The sequence below is a fragment of the Hippichthys cyanospilos genome, chromosome 4 (assembly GCF_059441005.1).
Source record: "Hippichthys cyanospilos isolate Australia breed blue-spotted pipefish chromosome 4, RoL_Hcya_1.0, whole genome shotgun sequence".
Classification (NCBI taxonomy): Eukaryota; Metazoa; Chordata; class Actinopteri; order Syngnathiformes; family Syngnathidae; genus Hippichthys; species Hippichthys cyanospilos.
Window position 1 is genome coordinate 26,892,754 of NC_142372.1, and position 20,938 is coordinate 26,913,691.

General features: G+C 46.8%; 1 protein-coding gene across 1 annotated transcript; it reads right to left on the bottom strand.

Annotated features, from left to right (window-relative positions):
• Positions 1–2,701: 2,701 nt before the first annotated feature.
• Positions 2,702–20,656, bottom strand: LOC148425218 (cyclic nucleotide-gated channel beta-3-like). Its single transcript, XM_088412448.1, has 29 exons — positions 20,576–20,656; positions 17,888–17,996; positions 17,112–17,234; positions 16,882–17,030; positions 16,717–16,777; positions 11,095–11,176; positions 10,282–10,370; positions 9,569–9,651; positions 9,365–9,502; positions 9,231–9,272; positions 8,763–8,853; positions 8,652–8,676; positions 7,735–7,840; positions 6,908–6,997; positions 6,679–6,827; positions 6,385–6,582; positions 5,943–6,151; positions 5,818–5,868; positions 5,380–5,466; positions 5,229–5,293; positions 5,052–5,174; positions 4,804–4,945; positions 4,573–4,732; positions 4,392–4,489; positions 4,221–4,304; positions 4,023–4,147; positions 3,475–3,621; positions 3,231–3,414; positions 2,702–3,113 (listed from the first exon to the last, which is right to left on the bottom strand). The coding sequence occupies exons 2-29, from the start codon at positions 17,978–17,980 to the stop codon at positions 2,937–2,939; spliced, it is 3,171 nt and encodes a 1,056-aa protein (XP_088268574.1). The 5' UTR covers positions 17,981–17,996; positions 20,576–20,656; the 3' UTR covers positions 2,702–2,936.
• Positions 20,657–20,938: the final 282 nt, after the last annotated feature.

Here is a 20,938-nt window from a genome sequence, read left to right on the forward strand (position 1 = left end):
TTGACTTTATTTGTAGACCTATAATACTACTACAGAGGTTACTTGAAAACAGTACAAGGATACATTTTTTTGGTCTTAGCACAAGGTTCCATGGACACTCTGTTAATAATTACCAGCATTTCACAATAATTACCTGTAATAATTTACAGTAATTTGTTGTATTTAACTGCCCCTTTGATATTACAATGAATACTTGTGTATTTTTCAGCAGTCTTGGATTTTACAGTATTTACCCGTTATTCTAGAGTAAAATCCATTTATTTAAAAAAAAAAAGTCAATTCACAATAAAGACTGTAATATTGCAGCAACACGGTAAAAAAAAAAAAAAAAATCCCAAGGATTTTATAGTATCCCACCGTTTCATTACGATGCGGAAGAGGCAGGACTTTGGCACTCAACAGAAAGTGCGCACAAGATATTTGAGAAAAAAAGGTTGGCGAAAACCGGCATCAGAAGTTAGTTGGTGTTCGACTCCAACAATCTGAACTTTATCTACTGGATTGAATGGTGAAGGTGAGTTTGATGCATTAAGACTATTTGCGGTATTCTCGTGTTATTTTATTGGATAGTATTTACATTTAAAAAATTTGATTTTATTCCTGACACCGTTCATATTAGTAAGCAGGTGTTGAACGTTTTCTAGCACATCAGACATCCAGTGGCTAGTTTAGCTAGCTGAGGGGTGCTGTTCCTTTGTGTGGTAATTGCTCAATAAATGCCGTACATCAGGGGTGTCCAAACTCGGTCCTCAAGAGCCGCTGTCCTGCATGTTTTCCAGGTTTCTTTCCCTGACTTATCTGATTTAAATGATCAGGATCGCTATCAGGTTATCATCTGGTGAGCTTTCTGATGAGTTGATCATTTGAGTCAGGTGTGTCGGCGAAAGAAACCAGGAAAACTTACAGGACACCGGCCATTGAGGACCGGGTTTGGACACCCCTGCCATACATGATAGATTATGAGCGAGGAACAATGGATTTTGAGCACAGAAAAAAATGTCACTCGCTGAAAATATTTCATTGCTCGCTCGTGATAAACATGATCAAATATAATTCCACAGACATTTAGCCTGTTTGTTTAAGTCACGTAGTGGAGGAGGAAACTTAGTTTATATGCAGTATACTGTGGATGGAGAAAGAGCACTGCTGTGAACTTTCGAGACATGTAGCGTCAACTACATCAACTTTAATTCAAACATGTTATGCCTTCTAGATAGTCCGTCTGAATGCAGACTCAAAATTTGTTTCCGCGCGCTCGTAATTGTGGCACAAATATAACGCCATACATTAGTAGGGATGGCTGCTTGCGTAGTGCTAATCCTGAATTTCCTAACTAACGAGCCAAAAGAGTCTTTGATGCTTCAAGAGAGAGAGAGAGAGAGAGAGAGAGAGAGTGTTAATAACATAAGCAATGTAAAAAAAAAAAAAAAAAATACCTCTTAGCTTTTCTCAAAGTGGTAGTAATTGTCAATGATGAAGTCTTCCGGGTCCGAATTCTTGTAGCGCCTTTCCTCCCTTTTTAGCAAATGTTATGGACAACCAACCAGATAGACAGAAGAGTTTTTCCTCTGCAAATGTCCCAGAACTCCACGATGTTTGCCAATCGTAACGCTTGCCTTATCCGAAACATTTGTGATGCACTGTTCTATTTTTAATCCCACTTGTGATAGGGAATTCAGTATGGATCCAGCTGTATTTTCTCCTGTGGCACAGTTCATCACAAGCATATCAATAAAGGATGTTGTGAGATGTCCTATATCCGTATCGGCGTGTGAGAATAAAATGGGAAAAAAACTTGTCTTCTTCATCAGAGCTGCCATCAGCTCTAAGAGACATTCTGTCCTTACCCAAAAAATGTGTTACTTGTTTCACTCCATTATTTTCACTTATTGTGCAATCTGCGCCAACACTACTTTACTGTGTATCAGCTGTGGTTGTTGCAAATCGGAAATAGAAGGTCAACTTTTACCAAATAGGAAGTGATCGAACTCTATTGTTAAAGTGGTTTAATACAGCACAAGTCTTGTTTGAAGTTGAGGTAACCTAAAATTACTAGTCTCGAGGCAATTTTTTTTTTTCAAAAACGGTAGATTTTTTTTTTTTTTAAGCGTAGGTGTTTTCAAAAGTTAAAAAACGGCAGTCTACCGCATAAATTGGTAGTGTTGGTAGGTAAGGTTTTGTTAAATATTTAAGAAAGGGCTAAACCCTTCATTGCTTTCTTCGGTACTCTAAGCTTACAATGAAAGCCTGAATTCCTTGTTTTTTTTTTAAACAATTGAAGGGCAAGTTCCTGCACTTTTTCTGCATTTTAAGATGGCTTCGGAAATTTTGGCAAGGAAGTTAGACTGTTTTGGGGGAGTATTGTCAAGACTCCGTTTGAAAAGTCTGCCCATTGTACCAACGGCTCGGAACACATCTGCGATATGCCTGGACTTGGGAGGATATCGAGCGAGCGGGGCTTGCCCATCCCGAGTCCGTCTGCTGCCTATCCAATTTGTCAGGAACTATATTTGAACTTACCCAGACAGGAGCTTGCTCTTCATCATTTCAACCCCATCATTTCCACACACGGGTAAAGGCGGCATGATAACTAGCCTAGAGCGTTGGGATAGCGTCAATGTAGTTAGATATACAGTACTCTCAGCGCGCTGAAAAGACGTCGCCACACCATAAATGCCCTGCAAGGCAAGAACTTAATCACTCCAGTCATCCAAGCGATTTATTTCATGAGCATTTCATTTGCAGCTCCACGTCAACATCAGCATCACTAAAACAACCACAAACCACAAGGGAAAGGATAACATTTATGTGACAAAATCCAGAGAATCATGACAAGTGTTCCCTCACTAAGTGTTACCTCACAAGCTCGGTGAGAGCGCGCCCCACAGTGGTCGGTCGTAGCAAAAAAAAAAAACAAGCGGAGCTTTGAGAACCGCTTACTTAGAGCCGTCCTCTCCAGTCTTCATCTTCTTCTTCTCTGCTGCCCCAACTTCCTGGTCTTCGGCGATGGCCGCCTCAACCAAGAGCAGCTCCTCCCCTTCCATTCGCGATGTCATGGTGACGAGTGGTGAGCCGCCTGAGGGCGCGTAGACAGTGTGGGGAGAGGGCGGAGCCTGCAAAGGCCAAAAACAACGGGGCTCCATGTACAAAACCGTGCGTGGATTTCCAGCCAGCTGACCATCTAGCTCGCAAGCAAGTTGGTGTGTTGACCAACCGGCAGCAAGTCCCACCTGGTCCTGAGGCTGGTCGTAGCTTTTCTTGAGTTTGGCCAAAGTTCCTGCTATTCCCGCCTGCTGCGTCACCTTCATGGTCGCCTTGAACAATTTGGGCGTATGGGGTCGGACCGGAATGACCTGGGTGCCTTCTTTGCCTCCTCCTGTCTCCTGCGCCTTCTTGTCCTTAGTTAGCATGGTCCTGAAGGACAGTATAAGTCTTTCAAAACATCCCGGAGGGCTGGCTCGTCCACTTACTTACTTGGCCTTCTTGCGGAGAAGTTTCTGTGACTCTGGATAGTGGACCAAGATTTCTGCCAGGTCCTTTTTGTCCAGGATGAACAGGTTGGCGAATCCATGCGCCTTCACATTGGCGGTGCGCCGGTTCCCTCCGCCCCCCGCCAACAAGCTGACCAATTAAAGGAAACAAGGTTGGCATCTCCACCACCATCCCATTTGCATCCGCTTTCTACGAGGCGTGGACGTCTTCTTCTGTAGAGACTATGTCTCTCGGCTGGCCTGGGGATGCCTGTGGATCCTCCCGTAGGAGCCGGACGAGTGACTGGGGAGAGGGAAGTCTGGGTTTCCCTGCTCAAGCTGCTGCCCCCGCGACCTGACCCCGGATAAAGCGGTAGCTAATGGATGGATGGACCAAATCGTTACACCATTGATGAATCTGTCCGTCATGCCAACAGAAGTGCCAGGATGTCATTTTTAAACAAGTGACATTCAGCCCACGTCTTCTTCCTTTTGCCTGGTGGAAACGTTTGTGTGGAGTGGATCACCGGTGCGGTTGTCGTGACGACTGACCTGATCTCACCAAACACCGAGCCTGCTCTGATGGTAACAAAAACCGTCTGAAGGTCTGGACCGCCCACCACTTGGACCTCACCCTGCTTGATGATGTACATTTCCCTGCCGATCTCACCCTGCATCTCTCACACACACACAGACATATTAAGGCCCAGAAAAGCTCCAACACACCATGTAGCACCCGCGGACACGGACCTTCTTGCACACAAAGTCTCCTGGCAGATAGACAACGGATTTGAGTCTCATCAGCATGTCAAACACCATCTGACGATCACAACCCTGACACACACACATACGCACAATCATGCATATCAGACCAATAGCTTGCCGATCGTTAGTAAGTGTGCGCCTGATGCGAGAGGTGACCTGGAAGAGCGCCACCTGGCTGACAATGGAGTAGTTGACATCCACAGCCATGTCCAGTCTCATTTTGGCAGGGAGCTGCAACAGCAACTCTTGCTCGTCTACGGAGACAAGGCGTGCACCATGTGAGACACGCACAACACGACACCCCAAATGCGACAAGCGCACAGCGATGCTCAATTACCCAGCATGCCTTGGCTCTTCCATGTGTAGTCATACCAGGTCTTGATGCGGTTACGGACGGCCTTGGGAATGTCGTAGGAGTTCAAGTATTTGGCAGTGCCGTCGACGCAGGAGCGGTAGTAGTTTTCTCCGGCCGTGGCCGCCCCCACCACATCCCTCATCTGGAAGACAGGGCGCGGGCTCAGGGTCAGGGTCTGCGAGTGTTAGACCCAGATGCTCGGCTTGGACCCACTTGTCCGATCATGATGGAGAAAGCAAAGACGCCCACAAAATAGTTGATGAGTTGGAAGCAGATCTCAAAGACTGTGGTAGGGTCTGGAAGGCCGCCGATGGTGATCAAGGTCTTCACCGCGAAGTAGTAACAGCGGATGTAACTGCGCACCAGGGGAGGTCAGGCTTACATGCTAACAGCATGTGTAAGTCAACACAAAGGGAAGGTCAAATTATATGCCAACAGGTAAGACTAGCATATCTCCTTACGCATTGCCCTTGCCGTCATAGACCCATTTGGTGGAAGCTAAGCCTTGGTAGTCAGAGCCCCAGTAGAAGAGGCACGCGTTGATGTGCAGAGAGTACAGCAGGTAGGTGGAGGTCCGGATCACCCTGATGCCAGCCCCATTTCAGTCTGAGCCTTGACACCAAAATCACTTAGCTTACCTGTAGATGTAGGCTTTCTTCATCACCGCTTCCATTCTGTCATTGAACTCGAAGAACACATGGTACTAGGAACACACACCTCGCATGAATCACCATTTGCTGGACGGCATGAAAACCTCGGGTGGAAAAAAAAAAAAGAAGCATATCAAACCTTGAACAGGCGAGGGAATCTTAGCAGAGACGTGACTCCTGTCCAGTAATAGAACATCTCCATGGGAAGCAGACTGATGAGGTCCATCTGGAGAGGAGGGCACAACGGTCACCTTGAGACTGGGCGCTCCCGTCTCTAGGTGTACACATGATTGGTCCCAAACCAGTCTGAGTGTGTCTCGGTTGTTTCCACCACACTTCTAGACTGGGGCCTGGAGTGGGTTGGGTTTGTCTGCAAAAATTCTTTAAATGTCTCCTAAGACTGCTCCTAGACTCTAGGAGCTGTCTCATGACGGAGCTGGTCCCTCTAGGACCTAGAGTGACCAGCTCCATCATGACAGTGCCGCCTTACTTGACCTAGCTTGATAAAGCGTTGGTAACTGTCAAATAATTGCTCCAGTTGTGCCTTACTGGTGACAGGGATAGCTGTACAACATACCTTGAACCTCTTGGTGGTCATGTAGTTTTCTCGCATGGCTTTTTTATCACACTGAAAGGGAATGTGGCAATAAGGAGCGATAAGACAACAAGACCCGCTCTCAACAAGCGCTGTGGTTCACCGACCACGATGTCTCCCCCGCGGACAAACTGTAGGCGGGGCTGGAAGACCAGGATGTCTGCGACGTAAATGAGGTCGCAGGTGTAGTCGAGCAGGAGCCACATGCGGAGGTTCTCCGGGGTCTGGTACGGAAAGGCCCAGCGGACGGGGATCAGCCAAACATTCCAGTTCCAAGCTGCGACCACCAAGAATAGCCACAGCACGTAGACAAGGTCTGCGAGGCCACACAGACACCGCGTCACCAGGGGATTGGGGCCCACATCACTTTGCCAGCTTTTGTCGTCGCCTGCAATTTTTTTACTTATTCACTGCTGTTGACAGGCAGCTACTGTACGTAGTGTCAGTTTCGGCAGTGATTGAGTTCATGCCAGGAGTGCTACGGTCATTCCCATGGTCTGCTCTAGTTATCTCACTATCTGCTTAATGGGCTGTTAGCTTTATACAAACCGGTAAACGGGTCGATGCTGGAAGGAAAGCGGAAGCGCGCAATGGCTCGGAACCATTTAGGCACGCTAGGAAGTTTAACAGGATGTCCCAGAAGATGAAAGAGTAGCACGGTCTCCTCATCTTCTTCTATTCCTGTGGTGGGGACGTCTGTCTTGTCTTCTCCAGGTGGGGGTGGGGAAGGTGGAGCTTTGTTGGGAGCTGAAGTGACATGACAAAGTCAAAGGTCAATAGTCCATGGGTCATTTTGTTGTGAGTATACAGCAACAGCCAAGGTCAAAGCAGCCCCACACTTACAGGTGGTGGGACTTTCATGCTCCGACTCATCCTGATCCACCAGTCGGTCTTTGTAGCGTTCCATCCGACCTTTGAACAGCTGGGCCAACTGGCTTAGGCGGTCCTGGACCGCCACGCTTCCGACACTAGCTGCCGAAGCTGGGCGGACACTGGCAAACGACATAGATCCCACTTCAGGTGAGGGGTGGCTGACGGAGTGGTGGACCTCCTGCATGAAGCTTCTACTCACTCCGCTAACAGCAGGTTGCCCTGACCGGACCAGGACTCGAGTCCTCCGCTCAACAAATCGTCGTGGTCAGCAAAGAGATCTGCGCTCCCACTGGGCCAAGACCCCCCCCCCCCCCCCCCCCCCCCACACACACACACACACACACACACACACACACACACACACAGGTTTATATGATATCGTGGGTCAATGATGACTTTTCTTGTTCTGGTGTGATATAGGCAGCCCTGCGAACCATTGTTCCTATTTTTATTTGATAGGATGACATTATATGTGTTCAGAGGCTGTTTTTTTGTTTTGTTTTGTTTTTTGTGAGTGTGAAGAGAAGCTGATCTACTTGACTAAACAGCTTGAGATGACCATACGTAATCTCCCAAAATGGAAAAACAGTACAATGTTGCAGATTTTCATCAAGGTTGACTGTTTGCCACCTTAGGATGCCAAAACACCAAATCAGCTATTTTTTTTTTTTTAAGGCAGTTTACTTGCTCCTGGACGTGACCGTTTCCAGGCCAAATCCGCTCACAAGGCCATCGTAGTTATCGGTGAGCAGCAAAAATGACATTCCTGTTGGAATGAAAGTGCACCTTTATCACAAGCCTTCAGTACCAATTGGCATGTACAAGATGTGACCCAATGTCAGCGTTTCAAGTGTGTTTCTGTGGATGAAGACTGCATACTCTCTATATTGTGGTTTGGTTTATGCTGCTGCTGCTCAGCGCACGTTGTGGACATCTGTAGCACATCCGCCATGATAACTCCCGAGGTCTTCCTAATGGAACTTTTCACAAGGACTTATGTAAGAGACAGCAGGCGCAGAATGTCACCTGAGCTTTGACAGAGCGGGGTCACCGCCATCCAATGGGGGGGCCCAGAACGGCGGGGCAATAATCTTAGGGAGGGTTACACTAGTTCCCGTTTCCAGCCGTAGACCTGGTGGTACACAACGGCATCAGCGAGACCAGAGAACAGCCACTTTGTTGTCAAGGTGGGTGCGACGTTGCCTTCGCTTCCGGGTTAGGGTTTGGATTAAGGTAGGTTGAGAGGAAACCAGCCCATACGGGCCATTTGAGCAGGACTGACGACTTTAGGCTTCTGCTCAGTGAGCTTGTCTGAGGCAACGCCGTCCTCATTGATGTGCCGACTGTTACATGGCCTTGCAACTTATTTAACGCGTTCAGACGCATGAAGCGCCTCGGCCTTGCTCATGCCAAACATGGTCTAAAGGTTAACAAATTTGCATGGTTGTAAAAGAACCTAGCCGGGCATCGTTTGACTCGCGTGTGTTTTGTCCTCCCATTTTGCGTGGGTTTGCCATTTACACGTGGGCAACTTCCTGATCTGATGTCAGTTGCAGAACGTGTCAAAGTACAACTGATTTTGTCTGAAAATTTCAAACAGCTTTCGTGGTTTGAATTACAAGCCGAAAGATGAACATTTTCCCCAAGTTCTAATTTGCAAAAAATAAATTGGGCCCCGAAGCCACTGACCCATTAGGCCCAGTGGAGTTGAAAGTGGGCCGAGTGCGGCCCATAACTCCAGTGAATCAAGTCAAACACTTCAAACTTAGAATCGGGGACAAGACGTGTAGCTGGCTGGACAACCTCCGGCACTTGGGAAGGGCCACGAGCAGGAAGGCTGAGGAGAGGCAGGGCTGGCCGGAAGGCTTCTACAGAAACCTACAGAGACACAGGAACCTGAAAGCGGAAGCGTGCCCTGATGCCCTGATTGTTGTCACCTTTACCCGCAACTTGTGCGCTGGTTTCCCTCTGAAAGGACAAGGTACTTCATATCAGTCTGTGCGGAGGACGTGAGAGAGCAAATGACCAATCGGGATTCATGAGGGCTACTTTACCCCATGGTCTTGTTGGGCAGCGGAACTCTCCGAGAAGGTGCCGACTTCCTGTAGCCCAGCTGAGCTTTGAGCGCCACATGCCGGCAAGCCCCTGCTGAGCATCGTGACAATGAGGTAGTCTTTTTAAGTTCCGCCCCACCCTTCCTTCCTCCCTCTCCTTCTTACAGTGCTACCTTGACTTTGCGAGTGGAATTTGACAGCCTATCTTTTAACTGTTTACCGCCCCATCTATGGAAGGAGGCTTCTCCATTCAGGTAGTCTTTTTAAGATCCGCCCCACCCTTCCTTCCTCCCTCTCCTTCTTACAGTGCTACCTTGACTTTGCGAGTGGAAAGCGGGCACACGTTTGAGTATTTGTCCAGTGCCAGCGGTGAGTCAAGGTAGCACTGCGGCAAGGCTTTGCATCAGATGTAAATCTGAGAGGCATCTAGTCCCCGAGTCCACCTATTCGGACGGGAAGCGGACTCACTTAGGCTCGCCCTCGTCTTCCTCCTCCAGGATGTTTGCCAGCCTGTTAGGACCAGAAAACAAAAAGAACCTTAGCCCCACTGGGCTTGAGGACACTGGCCACATGGTCGATGAAGCGGCGGAGAGGCCACTCACTGCTGGCCAGGCTCGGGGAGAGGTCGGATGAGCAAGGAGGCCAAATGTTCCTCCTCAAGTTGTCGGACTGCCTCCCGTGCCGCTCTCCTGGCCTCATCCTCCACTGCGCGGGCAGCCTCCAGACGCTGCTGCCGTAGTCTGCTCGATGGGCACAAGGTTCAGGTCCCGGAAAAAACGCGGAGGCAAAAGTGCTCGGAAACCGACCTGTCCTCCATGTGAGCGAGAAGCGACAGGCTGCCATCCTTCTTGGTGTTCTCCATCATGGGAATCCCACGCTCCTCTTCAACCTGCAATGCAGCGTGCGGCGGGGGCTGGGCGGTAGCATCCTCAAGCTATGGAAATCTACCGCCCCTGTATTGGCATCTGACGTCTAGTAACATCGTTGGAAAAGCTTCAGAGGAAGGTGCCACTTGCTCACTTGCTCTTTTTCCTGCTGGTCCGGTCTTTCCCACATTAGCACAAGTACGCACAGCATACACTCCCGTACATCCAACATTTACATTCCTATTAACACTGACGGTAGCGTTCGTCATTCTGTGCACATTCCATTGAGAAAACGAGAGATGCAAGCCCTGCGGGAGTTCCTGCTGCCATGGTTCACATTCAGGGGGGAACGAGAACAATGTAGCTCGTTCATTTGTTATTTGTTTCAATTTAAATTGGTCATTTAAAAGTGGTCACATGGGGGGGTCGCAAGTATACTGTACTGTGGCCAGCAGGCGGAGATCACCTCGCAGCGGCCCAACTAAGCGACACGCCGATGACTAATCGAGCCACGAGACCATTTGAAACGCAAGACAAGATATGGAGGTATCTTATAGCCTATCCATATCCTATATCTCGGGATATGGAGACCATTGCGACCGTTCTGCCCAGATAACATCCAGCGGTGCGAATGTGAGCCGACGGCAGCTCACCCGGTCGTCCCGCCGCTTTTCGTTGGGGTCTTGTGCCACCAGCTGAAAGTCTTGCTCCAAGGGTTGTGGCTTGCTCGTCTTCTCCACAGCTGTGAGAGAAGCATGTGTGAGAGAGGCCGACTCTCGCAGGAGGACGCTCACTTCTGGCCGTGGGGATTGGGATCCCAGTGTCCCGCATTGATGGACAACGAGGTGACCCGACTCGGGGCAAAATGAGAAAACCAACCATGTTGGAGGGCATGGACACCTGCCGTTGGCTCCAGGGTTCAAGCACGCAAGCCCACGGGCCTTGATAGAACATCGTTTAAGGACAAAGCATTTTGTCTCTTTTAGCAGGATGTGTCCTGATGGTATTGAGCACTTTTGACTCCTAGAAAAGTAATGTTTCAATGCAATTAGGAGGGAACGTGAGATTTTCATCAGGTCTGCTTCTGCATGACAACATTAACTTCATTTGTGTTCACCTGAATGCGAAGACACAACATGCTCCCCTTTTTAGCATTTGTTGCTGATGCAGAGCCTTCGTCAAAGCTAACCATGGCTGTGCATATTAGCTTCTAATTACTCAATGTTGCCCACTTAGTCGCTAACTGTGCCCGTTAGCCGCTAAATGTACTTTGTGGCCTGTCTGACAAAGGAGCCGTACCAATGCCTTTTGCCTTGACGTCTTGCTAAATCATCCACAACTCTACTTGCAACTACCGATTGATGCTAAGTGAAAGCTCTTTGGTGTCTGTGATGCAGAAGCTACAAGTTGCTAGTATGTGTGAGCTTATCCAAGAAAGAAGAACACTAGTTTCATAATCCACTTACTCTCCTGAACATCACTGTCTACTTTCTGCTTCAACGAAGATGCAGAGTCGTTCATCGGCGGCTTGGAAATTATTTTTGTATGCTGGGAAAAAAAAATAAAACATTGAATGAACTTAGTTTTTCTGCTTTGATTGATGTTATTAATTTTTTTGGTTCAACCTGACAGGTATTTTAATTTCATGACAACCAATTTCCTGACATCTGGGAGGCCAATTATTGCCGATGGTAATTACTTTAAATTTGAAACCGTAAGCCGCTACTTTTTTGTCTCACTTTGAACCCTGCTAAAAGGTTTTTTACAGGGGCCAATATCCACCGGATGGTGTTAAAGCAGCCATTAAGGAAACAAACTCAATACCAGCTGTGAAAATATTTGCGGCCACTGAATATCAGCGTGAATCAAGAATTAATTTGGTGTGGAGGAAGGCGAAAGCGCCCAATAACATCCGTCCATCACCCATCGCTCCTTGGTCCACTGTTCACTCCGTCATTTATGCCCCCCCTCCCAAAAATTAAACCTCCATCATCCTACCCTGAAAAAATACAATTATTCAGTACTTTCTACAGCTTGGCCTCAAGCAAAAAACAAAAGCTTAGCTTTACAGTATTAACTTCAATCATTCAAAGTAGACGGGCTTAAAACGCAATTAGGAGTCATGTCCATGGAGTGCTTCAAAAAGTTTTTAATTAAACTCCAAGTTCTGTAGTCTACCCCGTCACCCCTTCATGAGCGGTCACCTTACTATGGTGGAGGGTTTTGCGTGTCACCCATGGCAAATAGGTACTAGGTGAGAGACCAGACTAAGTATGGCTCACATAGCCCTTAGTACAAGGAAAATAATTGGAAATAACTTTCCCTTGCCCAGAAGCGGGTCACCTGGGTACCCCTCTGGAGCCAGGCCTGGAGGTGGGATTCGTTGGCGAGCGCCTGATGGCCGAGCCTGCACCCATGGGGCTTGGCCGGAAGGAAAACGCGGGTCCCCCTTCCCATGGACTCACCATCTGTGGGAGGAGCCATAGGGTTTGGGTGCAAAGTGAATTGGGCAGTAGCCATAGGCGGAGACCAATCTACAGAAGCTAGCTCTTGGGACATGGAATGTCACCACTCTGGCGGAGAAGGAGCCTGAGCTAGTGTGCGAGGCAGAGAAGTTGTGACTCGATATAGTTGGACTCGTCTCCACACTCTGGTACCAGTCCTCTTGTGAGGGGGTGGACTCTCTTCCACTCTGGAGTTGCCAGCGGTGAGAGGCGCAGAGCAGGTCTGGGCATTCTTATTGCCCCCCAGCTCAGCACCTGTACATTGGTGTTAACTCCAGTGGACGAGAGTGTAGCCTCTCTCCGCCTTCAGGTGGAGGGACGGGTCCTGACTGTTGTTTGGTGCTCCAAGGGTTGTGGCTTCTCCACAGCTGTGAGAGAAGCATGTGCTTATGCACCAAACAACAGCTCAGTACTGACCCCTTTTGGAGTCCTTGAATGATGTGATGGAGAGCGCTCCCTCTTGAGACTCGTTCTGCTGGGGGACTTCAATGCTCACGTGGGCAACGACAGTGAGACCTGGAGGGATGTGATTGGGAGGAACGGCTCCCCTGATCTGAACTCTAGCGGTGTTTTGGTATTAGACTTCTGTGCTCGTCATGGATTCTCAATAACAAACACCATGTTCAATCATAGGGATGTCCATATGTGCACCAGGACATCCTAGGCCGCAATTCGATGATCTACTTTGTGGTTGTGTCATCAGATTAGCGGCCGCATGTTTTGGATACTCTGGTGAAGAGAGGGGCGGAGCTGTCGACTGATCAACACCTGGTGGTGTGCTGGCTCCAATGGTGGGGGAGAATGCCGGTCAGACCTGGAAGGCCCAAACTTATTGTAAGGGTCTGCTGGGAATGTCTGTCAGAGTCCCTGGTTAAAGGAGTTTCAACTACCACTGGTCACGAGCTGTGGGTCATGACCAAAAGAACAAGATCCCGGCTACAAGCGTCCAAAATGAGTTTCCTCAGCAGAGTGTCCGGGCTCTCCCTTAGAGATACGGTGAGAAGTTCGGTCATCCGGGAGGGACTCATTGTCGACATGCTGCTCCTCCGCATTGAGAGGAGCCAGTTGAGCTGGTTAAGGCATCTGGTTAGGATACCTCCCGGACGCCTCTCTGGTGAGGTGTTCCGGGCATGTCCCACTGGGTGAAGGCCCTGGGGATGACCCAGAACTCACTGGAGGGACGATGTCTCTCGGCTGGCCTAGGAACACCTGGGGATCCCCCCCAGGGGAGCTGGATGAAGTGGCGGGAGATAACCCCGGACTCGCGGAGAATAATGGATGGATGGATGGATCTGCTGTCTATTTAAGCATCGCTTTTCTTAACATTGGAAATAACGGTAGCATAAAACAAATCTTACATTTCATACATCATCTGTCACATACAATACAAGTAAAAAGCAAGGTCTTGAGGTTGTCCCCTCTTTACGCCATTTTTTTTCGCCTTACGATATCTCAAACATAGGGATCAGTGTGCGTGACTTTCCGAGTCACTCCGAGCTCATATGTCTATACATGCGTGACTGATTATGTCACTACAATGCTGGTTTGCTATTGGTCGCCTTCACGACTCCCTAAGATGCTGGTCTACTATTGGTCGGCGTCCAGGAAACACTAAGATACTGGTCTGCTATTATTCAGCTTCACTCATTCCAAAATAGCGGAACGTTAAAGCTTTGTTCTCCTGTGAGTGCTTGCAAAAACGTATTTAAAGTGCATTTTAGTGCTTAATTCAAATTTGAATAGGTTAGCCATGGGTCCAAAGATTGCCTGTGATGTTAGAGAAGTAAGAAGATGCTTTATACGAAGCTGGGGATAATCAAGAAATACGAAGACAGCTAAGCTAGCCTAGCCTAGGAATGGCTACCCTCAATATGGAATATGGCCTTAAGTCGCTCAAACGTAAATAAATCCTTTATATCAGTGTTTTTCATCCAGTGTGCTAAGGCACAGTGGTGTGCCGCAAGATATTGTCAGGTATGCCGTGGGAAATTATCCGATTTGTGGGTCTGTGTAGTCTAGCACCTGGCGGAGTAACGATGTAGGACTCTTCCATACCAGTAGGTGGCAACAGCAGGTAGATAATTGCCTTGCTCCTGGAGACAAGCGAATTAATGACGCAAGGATGCAGCGTCAGGTGTGTGGATTGTGGCTAGCAGGACGACATTGAAAGTGATGGATAAGTTTTTGAAGAAGAAAAAAGCTGATTCTGAACTGGACCCTGGACAAAACCCGGACCCAGATGAAGGCCTGAGTATGAATGGAGGTCAAAAGAAAGTGAAGAGGTGACGTCGAGCAAAGTTTCTGGCATGAGGCAATTGTAAGATAAGTTAATGATAAACTGGCTTTTGCACTGATGCAGCGGCATTGTTTCATGTGCTCCAGCTGCTCCAGGAGCTGTGCCGGCTCCCTATTGTCTATGCATAGACATTGGGATGTGTGAGTTGTAAACAATGTTCAAAGGGCGACTGGAGCCTGCCATTTGCTCAATAGTCATGTGATGCCACAGATTGAATCATGAGACCCACCACGACTCAGCAACAACTTTTCAATAAAAGACTGCAGCCCGAGAGCTCGAGGAGAGAGACTTTGCAACGAGGCTGACACACGGTCATGCTCTCCTTTGAGCTCTCCCCACTGCAGTGGTAAAACTAAATCTCTGACTCCTGAGTTATTATTTTCCCCTTCTCCTTGGGTCATTTGTGGGGTATTGAGCCCTTCAAACCCAACACAATATAACAAAAGCTATCTTTCATTTGGATTTACTTTTATCAGAGATGCAACGGCACCGACTCTGTTGTGCTTGGTAAGTGGTGAAAAGCCATTGAAAAGCCATCAGATGTTGGGACCCAAAGCGGCTAAAGAAATAGCCAAAATCCCTCTCTCAGGTAACACAATCTCCAGACGTACTGTATGTATTAATGAGATGTCTGCAGACACCAAAAGTGTGGTCTTGGACAAGATCCGTATCAGTAATAAACTTGCCTTGCAACTTGATGAGTATCATGATATAAGTGGACATTCATGAGTGAAGGAGAAAACCCAGACATGATCATAACGCACTGTTTTTTACACCGTGAAGTCCTTGTAGCCAAGTCAGTACCAGCAGACCTCATTGATGTGTTGGATGATGTTGTGCGTATGGTAAACTTTGTGAAGTCAAGACGCGTGAAAAGTCACATATTTGCGGCTTTGTACGAGGAAATGGGAGCACAGCGTAAAACCTTGCTGTTTCATACATAGGTCCGATGGTTGTCGCGCGGCAAGATGCTGGCCCGTGTGAATGAGCTGAGAGAGGAACTTAAAGTGTTTCTGACAAATGAGGGGTCCGATTACGCAAAGCTCCTGGCACTGATGAGTACTGTGCAAGGCTGGCATTCTTGGCAGATATTTTTCATCATGTGAATGAACTGAACACAATGCAAGGCCAAAATGAAAACCTGCTCACAAGCACAGATAAAATAAATGGATGCCGTTCAAAGGTGCACCTCTGGCAGCAACATGTGGAAAGTGGCATTCTTGAAATGTTCCCACTCACCGATAAATGGCAAGATGTTATACTGCTGCACTGAGTGAGATAATACTTAAACATTTGAAAACTCTTGAGGAGAAAATGTCATTTTATTTCTCTTCAGCCTCCATGGAGCACCTTGACTGGGTTAGGGACCCATTCAGCTCAGCATCAGCTGAACTGAGACAAGACCGAGGTCTCAAGCTAAGCTTTGCTGATCTATGTTTGGACAGTTTTTGGTTAACCCTAACCCTACACTGCCAAGGAGTTCTCCATGCTGGCCAACAAAGCTATTTTGATATTGCTCCCATTTTCCACAGCATATCTGTGTAAGGTGAGCTTTTCAAGCCTGACCGCTGGAAAAACCAAAAACAGAGAAAGACTGAGAGCTGTGGAGGAAGAGCTTTGTGTGTGTCTTTCATTGATTCCTGCCAGGATATCAGCTCTGTGTTCATCCAAGCAGAGATATGAAAGATAAATATGAAACATTATAAAATACTTTTGTCTTTGCGCTTATTTGATTCCTATCCAAGATCTTATAACGTCATTCCTCAATGTTTAAAAAAAGCTTATATGAACAATATGTTCATATACATTGTTACATTGTTAATGTAAGCGTTTTTGTTTCCACATTTTCAGCTGGTGGTTTTCAATGGAGGAAATGTGCCTTGGCTCGAAAAAGGTTGAAAAACCCTGCTTTATATATTATTTATGTATGATATTGTATAATTGTATGCATGTATATTATATATAAGTAGAACTCCCTGCACTATTTTGATACCAATTTTTAATATGTATATGTAATTTTGATGTTTGTACCTGGGGTTTTACACGCATTAGCTAATTCAAATTGGTTTGGATTGCCCACCATACGCTAAATTTACGTTACAATCCCAACCACGGAACGGATTAGTCTTGTAAACTGGGGGCCCACTGTGCTTGTTATGTTACACCGGGTTGGGTGCGTGGGGATGAGTTGAACTCGTTTTGAAAGTGATGTCCCGACAGCATGTTCAAACAACACGTAGGTTCAATTGCACGCATTGCTATGAGGCAAGTGCCCCACCAAACCTCACCTGCTGGGATGTCGGCCGGGGCAACATACGCCCTAGACTGCCCGCAAGCCATCCCATAACGCTGCAACGGCAAAGAGCGGATGCCACCGTTGGCCCAGCAGGCGGCGGAGGAGCCTCTTGGCGGCCCCCGTTGTCAGGGTTACGCCCTTTGCGCAAGAGACTCACCCCGGCGGGAGGGACTTGCTGCCTTTGCTGTCTTGCGGCGCCGGCTCCGCCTCCTTGACTGAGGGAGGAAAAGTGTGAAAGGCAAAAGCCTCACAGACTAAATCGAAGCAGTAACGGGAAGGTGGAGTCTCACTTTCCACCGTGGCATTCTGAAAAACACGCATGCGCATGAATCACATGATCTGACGGCACAGCACGGCCAGAGTCAAGTGCATTGTGGGAAGGCAAACCTCTGAGCTGGCTTCCTTATTTAGGATGGGCGAAGGGAGGTTCACTTTGTCTGCACCTTGACTTTTCCGGTGCATCGGGCCCTCCCTGCTGCCACAGGAAGTAATCGTTTGCTCCTTCCTCTCCTTCAAAGTAAAACTAAGCATGAGGTTGACTGAGACCTGCTGTCCAATCCAATCCAATCCAATCCAACTTTATTTGTTAAGCACTTTAAAACAAACACAGCTGACCAAAGTGCTGTACAGAAAAATAAAAACATTGTAAAAACAGACACAACAGCTCAAGCACATAAACGCTAAATCTGATAATGCTGCTTTGCGTTCCAACTCATCCTGGGTGACCCTCAGCTTCTCCTGAAAAAAGTTATGTAGAACAAAGGGAAATGAAACCCACAAACACACACACACGTAACAAAATTATAAATGTACATGTTATTAGTTTGTATCTTAGTTATAGTTTGAATGTTAATTTTATCTTTAGGAATGTTTGGTTATTTCCGGTGTATGCTACTTCCGTGATGCTTAGTGTACTTCCGCAACTGACTGGCATTCCCTCAGTAGCAGTTTTGCTCTCTGAAGAAACGAAAAGAACTAGTCGATGTTTGCACAATCCCACACGCCCACTTTGGTCCCACGCACGCGTGCACGCACGCACACACACACCCACACACACGCACACACACACACACACACACGCGCGCGCGCGCGCGCGCGCACACACACACACACACACACACACACACACACACACACACACACACACAAACAATATGTCTGACCGTAAGTGAGCACAGGGAAACAGGACCATCGAGTTCGTTCTGCTGGGTAGTCTCAGGGGGGCGAGGAATGATCTGGAGCAGCCAGCTCATCATCTTGCGGACTTTTACTCTGAAAGGCCAACATTGACACAATGGGTGGGTGGGTGGTGGGGGGTATCTCATCATCGCTGTTGTTTCAAGTTGTCCAAACAAGAGAAATGGAGCACCCTTTCTTTTTATGGAGCATTGCTTGAACGAACAAGCAAATGCATGCATGAAGGAGCGAGCAAGCGAGTGGATAAATAAACTCAAATGAACAGCTGTAAGAATGTCAGCCCCCAAAAAACTAATGAAAATGAGCATATAAAAGGAGTGTGCGCATGTCTCAGTGAGTGGATGAAGAAATGCAGTAGAGGGAGGAGCAGAAGACATCCGGAAAGATTGAGGGTGCTATCCCATCTGATTAGTGGCAGGCCCCTTTTTATTAATCCTCTTTATCCATGCCACCTCTCACAAGTTGACTGAGATTTGATAACGTGATCAAAGCTTGGTCCGCAAATATTACGTTAAATTGGTCGATCAAGCGAGGGCTCTCTATGCACCATCTCGATGTGTCTTCTCCTCCTCTGACCCTAAACGGACATTGTGCAGGCGGAATCCTCCAATCTCCTTTTGGGTAAAGCCAAAAAACCTTAACATTGCATCACACTCTTCTTTTTGTTGTAATCAGCATGAAAAGAAGATGGGAAACTGTGCTGTGCATAGCCTTTACAATGGCAAGGCATATGAAGAAGAAAAAGGCATGACTAAGCACCGTGCCTAAGGATTTTGCCGCTGAGTCAGTCACACTTCCCATTCCATCTGTTCATAAATAAGCCGGCTGATCCCCACATCCAATAGGTATGTCTGCGATGCTAATAATCACATTTGGTTTTCTACTCTCCTTTTTACTTTTGAATTAGTTTGACAGCTCCTATTTACGCCACTTTATGCTTTAGCCACACGGAAAAATGACGTTTTACGACTGTCGTGCGTCCAAAGTACAAGATAAAGTAACACTTGGGAACAATCTAAAGATCACGAAAATAGGCAAGAATTTTTTTTTTCCATTTGTTTTTTGTGTAGCCACTCAGTATTTGGAGCTGAAGCATTTTCTTTCATTTGGATTAAGTCAGACACACTTTAGATAGTTTGTGATTGTCTGGACTGACAAACACCTTCGGATAAATTCAGGTTTGAAGAGAAGTTTTACCAGCATGCTAATGCTAATGGCCTATCGCAATGACTACAATGGCAATGAGCATGCTTTGTTCTAGATCAGCCATGTCCAAAGTCAGGCGTGTCCAAAAGCAGGTGTGTCCAAAATTCCGGCCCGGGGGCCAAATACGGCCCGTGGTCACTTTCCATCCCGCCCGCAGCCTCTGTCATAAAATCAATAACGTCTGGCCCGCATGGAGAATGAATACATTGGGCAGCGGTGCTGTTACGTGCGTGTACTAATTGCTGCCATCTATAGGCTCAATTAGGAACAGCAAATTCGTATATGAGTAATTGACTGTATGAGCCCCTAGCTTTCTAAAACGGCGACAATCAACAAAAGGAGGAACGTTGACTGCGAGGGCCGACGGTTCAAGAATGAGTGGAAATTGGACTATTTCTTCACTGAAATACCAAACAACTGTGTCTGCTTCATTTGTAAAGAGACAGTGGCTGTTTATAAAGAGTTCATTGTGAAGCGACATTACCAAACAAAACATGCTGACGTATATGGCAAGATCACAAGTAATGAACGCAGCGAGAAACTGAAACATCTTGAAGCTAGTTTAATCTCACAGCAGCAATATTTTACAACTTTTACCGACAGCTGGATAAGGACAAGTCCGAGAGATTCGAGCATTTGGTAAGAAAATGCTAAGCTTGTTCGGGTCGACGTATTTGTGTGAGAAGACATTCTCGGCTATGATCTTAAATAAGAGCCGTGTGAGGACACAGCTATTGGACTCTCACAAGACATCTTGCGCATCCATACTACTGCCATAGAGCCACACCTGGACTTTGTCCTGCACTCCAGATATCAGTTTCACCCATCACACTCATGGGGAACCAGTCATTTTTCATTTACGATCAGTCTGAAAACGTTTTTTTTTTTTAACTTTTCACTCCAGAATAATAACCATTTAAAAATCCAATCAACATTTATTGTTACTATTGTCATATTTTAAATGAGCCCTGCACTTGTTGATATGACTATTACTTGTTCATTTCTCTGTTATTGTGTTTACACTTTTTATAAATATTAAACAGCCATGGTGAAATATTTTTTGTTTCAAATGTAATTTGCACCCAAGAGTACAATTACCTCTGTTCAACTGTTACAAAAAAAGTTAAAGTTTTTAAAAAAAATTGAAGTGAATATTCAATTTCAATGTTTTATGTCAATTCAATGTTGGTATGCCTGTTTCAAATTAACCAAAACACATGCTTAAGATAGCTGAAATTAAAATAAAAAAGCAAATGTGAAACACAGAACGGCTCGCTGAAATGTATTTAAATTATTTGCTGTTATATGTAAAGAACGCCCGCCAAGGTTGGCCTCACCTACATTTTTAACACACCAAATCTGGCCCCCTTTGCAAAAAGTTTGGACACCCCTGTTCTAGATTTTAAAAAAAAGAAGAAAAAAATGTAGATGAGATGAGTTCTCCTGACCTGAGTGCCACTGGGTCCAGAAGCACAGTGTGGACAAGACGGATGCGAAGCAATGACGAGCCTGAGCCGGAATACTTAAGTTGAGCCGGAATACTTAAGTCTTAGACCCAACATCTAAGCGGATAAATTCACACGGCGGCAATAATTGGGTCACATGCAGCCATGGTCGGACGTCATAACCCGGATGGCGGTGGAGCCATCTTGCATTGACAGCTTCTAAGAACAGCTAACTTGAAGATGTCCATTTCTCAGTGACGTTATTTTCTGTCTCGTGCAGCCAAAATAGGACGGTGCATAGTGTATGGATATGAAGCGAAGTGCTATTACAGTGATGTCTCGTTTTTCGCGGTAACCCCCCCCCCC